We start from the raw sequence: 6,185 nt of genomic DNA, 5'->3' as shown, positions 1-6,185 counted from the left end.
CATTTTAAAACATTTGTGAAAAACATTTTAAAATCATTTCCTAATTTCTGGGCTTAAATTACATTAAGATAGGGCACAGGAAAACTATCTGTATGATATTACAGTGTTAGGTACCTATAATTATGCATTTGTCCAAACCCACAAATGCATAACAGTGAACTCTAATGTCACCTATGGACTCTGGATGATAATGGTGTGTGTGTCAACGTTGGTCCATAGATTGTAACAAATGTCCCACTGTTGCAGGGTGCTGACACTGAAGGAGGCTGGGGAAAGAAGGTATATGGGAGCTCTATATTTTCTGCTCAATTTTGCTGTGTGCCTAAAAGTGCTCTAAAAATATTCTATTTAAAAGGAAAAAAAAAATTCTTAAGACAAAGTCAAATCCATTAGTAAAAAAAAACCGGAGCTAACTTTTAAGTATCCTGCGTACACAGTTTAACAGAGGCACGGTCTTACTATGGAAAGAGTGTTCAAACCAGGCTAGAAGAATTTCATAGCCATGTTCATATTCAAGGCAACCATAATATTCTACTTTGCATTAAATCCAAAGCAGGTTGGGCAACCAGCCTTTTAAGTCACTGTGTCCGCATGCAGGGCATCTATAAGTAGGCAGAATCTAGTGTCCAGCTGAAAATATTTCTAACTTCTCTTGTTCTCAAAACCATGATCTAGCACTTCGGTCCTCTTGTGTGGTCTTCTGTCATAGTGGTCCCACTCATTACAGAGCAGTTAATGAGATATTATAGAATGAAAACCAAGACCAGGTATTTCTTAAATTTATTGAAGAACTCTTAGTTGGGAGAAGAAAGATCACAGGCTTAAACAATTGTAAGATAAAAGAACAATTAATTGCAAATAATTACAAAAGTAATTTCTGAAATTTTTTGAGCCACTGCTAAAACAAAATTTTAGTGCATCTCAAAGTTCGTGTTTTGTTAAGTGAACATATTAAATTACTGAAGAGCAAAAAAGAGTTACTGTTACACAGTACAAGATCTTAATGTAGTAACTGAGCACAGCCAAATAAACAGCTATAATTATTCCAAGCTGCTTTTGCTATGTATCTGGTATATTAAACAAGAAAGTGGATTACTTTTAACACTGCACAAGTAACCAAAGGTAGCAAATCCAGCAATATTAAAACCAGATATTAAATAGTATTCAAACATTACAACAAAAACAAAATAAGAACCTCTAGAACTACAACTCTACCCTATGAAAGGAATGTACACAGATGGTTAAAAAAAACCAATAAATAAATAAAGTGACAAGAGTGACTAATTCTGTATCCACATCTTCAGAGCAGGAATACAGTAAATGAGTAAATGCTTAGAGGAGTTTTGCTGAAAATGAGAAAAAATTCATCTCACTTTAGTATAATTTTTCTAAATTCTCACTGAAGCTCTAATTCTCTTGTGCTGGTGACAGGTGGACAGGGTATTTAAATGCCAAGTATTCTCCCTACACCCTGAGTATGGATGCATCAGTTGTTTAAAATTCTGTGGAAAGTTTCCTTAGAAAAACATAAAATTTAAAGTGATATACTGATGGGAAATTGAATATAGTAATTGTGGAAGAATATCAGCTAAATAATTAAGTAGACATTTAAATGAAGAATCAAGGTTAAACTCTGCATTTGGGGAATGTGCACTAATGTCAGCCTTCTAATATCAAAGTCAGATAAGTAAACTATCTTTCACTTTATACATAGTGCATTTATAAGTAAATTCTCTTACCAGCAACATCAAGCCCTTGTTGGAGCAAAATTAAAGTATTAAGATTTGAATTAACTTACAACAAATATCTGAAGGGGAAGTGGAACATTTTTCAAAGTATAAAGATGTTATCACATATATTCACCATGAATCCTCTTAAAGGTTTTATAATGCCATTAAATTATATCAAACATCCAACAGATATTGTTATTTTCTTCTGTGATTTATAAAGGAAACATTCCTTTTGTATAAATCAGAAATATTTTAAATATCAACCTTAACACCAAAATATACATGTAATTTTAACTTGGTTTAGGAAAACATGAAAGAACTGTCACATTTTGGTGTGAACAAGGTTCTGAAAACCCCCTATCAGAGGTCTCATTCACTTTTTTCCACATATCATTTGAAGGTTATGAAACTGGTAAACGGAGAATTCAGCTCAATGTACATCAAAACTTTAACGGTTCTGAAAAAGATATATTTCATAAGGGCCAAAATGTACAGCACAGCAATATTACAATGTTACAATAGAAATACATCAAGCCAATTTGTAATAAAATAAGAGAGTTGTCTTCAAAAGAACTGTTTGACTATAGAGCAACCAAATAGATCTAGAATATCTTTGGAAAAACCACAAAGTGCCTTTAAAGAAAGTTAAGTTTAGACTATACTTAATTAAAAGATACTGCTCTAAACTCAAAATTCTTTTCTCTATATGAGGAAGTTTGACACTTCTTTTCGCACTTGCCAATATTTAATATTTTTAACTCACACTTCTTTTCACATCTGCCAATATTTAATATTTTACTCTATGCCCCTGCACTGAATTGATGTAAGTGTGAAGTTCCACTATTATTATTACCACACATGCTGATACCTAATAACTGGTCTGTCATTTTGTAGTGGTTAAATAAGCAAATGCTGAACTCACCACAGCTCTAGCAAAATGCAAAGGAAATGAGAATAAGAAAAGTCTCACCTCAGAATGATTACACCATAAACAGAAGTAAACATTTTCAAACACAAAGTTTTACAAAATAATGTATTGTCACTTTGAAAGAAATTTAGAACTCTATTTTGCTGTTGATCAAACCTGTGCATACACTCAAGTTACTAAACACAATTTGATAGATACTTGTAAAAATGCATTCTAAACTTAATAACCAATTAATTCATAATTAACAAGAGCAAACATTCCTAGTCCTAACATTTACAAACCCAGTCCAGTGCAGCCACATCTCAAGTTCTGAAAAGCTAAAGGCAGAAACAATTCTGGTTATACAATTCCTGCATTTCTCCACCTTAAAAAATACTTGAAAAAAACTTCAGGAAACTTTATATTAAGGCTTGCTGTATTTCTGTATCTTAAATTGAGAAAAATCAAAACTTACAATGTTACCTCAAGTTATTTAAATAGCTTTTGGCATTTTTCTTAAAAAGCAAATTTAAATCTTTCACTATAAAACATTTCTATACCACAATTACTAATTCACATTAATGTAAGTGCCCTTATTCCCTATTCCTTGGCAGGTGCTATGTCTTCTACATTTTGTGCAGCTTTCAGGTCAGTCAGTGCTCAGAAAAAAATGAAAATGTAATGGAGCAAAACCAAAGCCCCCACAAAAAGTGATTTATCCTAGATTACAAAATCCAGTAGTGGAAGAACCAACATTTACACACCCAAATACACACACATCCACACATACACAGGACACAGCGGGAGGTGAGAGAGAGTGGTGGTGGGGAGGTGAGAGAGTGGGGGGGGGAGGTGAGAGTTGGGGGAGAGGGCAGAGAGTAGGGGAGAGGGCAGAGGGCGGGAGGAGGGGAGAGACAGACAAAAGCAAAACACAACCTTGGTCCTCTATTCATGTCAACTTGCAGTTTCTGGACACAAACTAGTAGGAAATGTAGAGACCAGAAAGATCATGTCAGAGAACTTGACAAAACGGTGTAGATATGGTGGGGGGGGTGGGGGGATCCCAATTTTTCAACCATATTCTTGGTAGAGAGTTTTTTTTCAAAAATCCAACAATAAAAGCTATTGGCTTCTCTAAATGCATTTCCATATTAATATTAATTTTTAAATTTTCAACATCTTTTATAATTTTTCACTTGTAAGATAAGTTGGGAACCCAAAATCATCAAAAAGAGGAATAAAAATTCTTACTGCACAATCTTTATAGGCGTTTTATTTTAAAGCACCTTTTTAAATCTTAACAGTGGGTTTCTAAAAAGAAAACAGTAAAATAAAAGGAACAAACTGGCAAGGTTAAAGTACTCCTTTACACACACACACACACACACACACACACATCACTTTCATGCCAGAATGACTGGCAGCATTGGCAAATAATGTCATCTGATGAAAGGATGGGTCAAACTATCACTTAGTGTTTACAGAAACCTAAAATACTAATGTTTCTGCTAAGAAATTAAATAGTTTGGGGAAATCAAAAAGCTACCAACAGCTGAATTATGAAATATGAAAATGAAACTGATTTTTAACAACAGGAAAGATCAAAAATCTGCCTCAATTTTATTTTCTGATGTCAGACTAGTTATTAATTAGATGCCATTTGTTTGCAAAGGAGCAAAATTATAACTCTATCACTGGAACCTATCCCCAGCCACTTCAGTGCAGTTTCTAGCAGCACTATTTGGATACAAAAAGAATGTGGTCAGACAATGCCCCTGAAAACCCCATGGTTAGACCTTCCTTCAAATACATGTTCTTAGGGTCTTGACACAATACACACATGTATAGAAGAATAAATGAAGCTAGTATTTTGACAGATTACAAAAGTATGAACTATATACACCGAGTGATAACCCAAAGCGTTTAGAAAGTTATATTTACTTGCCTCCCAACTGACTGACAATGTTAATATTCACTATTCAAATTTTATCCTAAACATCTTTATTGGCTTGTTCCCCTCCCCAAACAAATACTAAAATATACTGGTTTGGGGTTTGCTCTATGCATTTTCCAAGAGCCAATCAAACAGCGACTTGCATCTCTCCTCACTGGAAGCTTTTTCCATCACTTCATAGTACTGAAGCACACCCTGCAGGAGGTCTCCCACTTTCCATCCTTTCTCTTGTAATTGTTTTGAAAGCTAAGAACGAAAGAAAGACGTGTCAAACATTAACCAAAAACAATTTTATAACAAAGCTTTTATTTTTAGCTGAAACTAAGAATCCTGCTGTTTACAATTAAATAGTTTCCTAGTTATAACAAGGTCTTCCCCTCTAAACCGCTACCCCTTTACCCACATTAAACATTTTCCCTTCTTCCCCTATATAAACACATCTCCTCCAGAGAATGACACTTTGGGATCGCTGGAGACAAAGCTCCACAAACCTCACCAAGCAAATAGTCTGCGTGGGAGTGCAGAGACTGAGTTTCTACAGGAAATTCTTCACCTAACTAAATACAAATGCCACACCCTCAATTAGAACATAAAATAATAAAGACAACGTCAAGCTCAATAAATGGATGTGGATTTTCCTTCCACAACATATAGTATGGTATTTTTCTGGAATACACACTCTAGCCTCAATGATGACACAGCTTTCTAAGTTAAAAAATGTTAATGTTTCAACATACATACATACATACATACATAAATACAGGTTTAAATAAATCCTGTTGTCCCACTCATGACATGTCTTTGTTCACTTCTTTTTCTACTAAGTTCTGTAAAAGCTCTTAAGTTTTGAAAGATCTGTAAAATTCTGAAAAACTAATTTGTGTTAACATATATATGCTTAACCTTTTTAAAAACAGCTTTATTGAGATAAAACTCACATAACATACAATTCACCCAAAGTGTCTTAGTCAATGGTTTTTAGTATGTTCTTCAAGTTGAATGCAACCATCACCACAATTAGAATATTTCTACCACACCAAAAGGAAACTTCCAAAAAAGAAAATTATGCAACAAAAACCTTAAGACTGTAAACTGAAAATCTTGACTAATAAGGTATTTGGCACACAGTAAGCATCTTGTTTAAACTTTTATCGACTTTTAATTATGACAGCTTCTCATATGAATGAAACTGGATTATCAGAGAAAGATATATTATTAGGTACAATTATGAATCAATTAAATACAGAGAATAATTCAACTTTTTCATAGGAACACACACAATGCTTATTAATAGCATCTACCTTTGAGAGCTTAGTGTTATGCCAGGCATTAGACTAAGCATTTTTTTAACATTATATTTAATCCTCATAAACCCCTGTAAGGTAGATTCTATATTCATTTGCATAGCACCGTTAGGGGCAATGAGACAGACTGGTGAACCTGCCTCTGGTTACCCTGCTAGAAAGAGGCAGAGCTGATGTCTGAACCCAAACTGTTGGATACTACAGCCTAAGCATTTAACCACTCTGCCATCACCAGGCATCTTGTTAGACCAACCACATGACAAGAACATCATCTACTGTTAAATGTATAC

The 6,185-nt window shown here is 34.1% G+C and overlaps 1 protein-coding gene across 4 annotated transcripts in view; it reads right to left on the bottom strand.

Annotated features, from left to right (window-relative positions):
• Positions 1-763: 763 nt before the first annotated feature.
• Positions 764-6,185, bottom strand: part of AKAP11 (A-kinase anchoring protein 11) — a 51,145-nt gene continuing 45,723 nt past the window's right edge. For all 4 annotated transcript variants that reach the window (XM_007960250.3, XM_007960249.3, XM_073013774.1 and 1 more), the window contains one exon: positions 764-4,837. In XM_007960250.3, coding sequence (XP_007958441.1) covers positions 4,697-4,837 — 141 coding nt within the window. In that variant the 3' untranslated portion in view covers positions 764-4,696. The remainder of the gene's footprint in view (positions 4,838-6,185) is intronic.

The sequence above is a fragment of the Chlorocebus sabaeus genome, chromosome 3 (assembly GCF_047675955.1).
Source record: "Chlorocebus sabaeus isolate Y175 chromosome 3, mChlSab1.0.hap1, whole genome shotgun sequence".
Taxonomy (NCBI): domain Eukaryota; kingdom Metazoa; phylum Chordata; class Mammalia; order Primates; family Cercopithecidae; genus Chlorocebus; species Chlorocebus sabaeus.
Note: the sequence above shows the minus strand (reverse complement) of the source record. Positions and strands in the feature narration are given on the sequence as shown.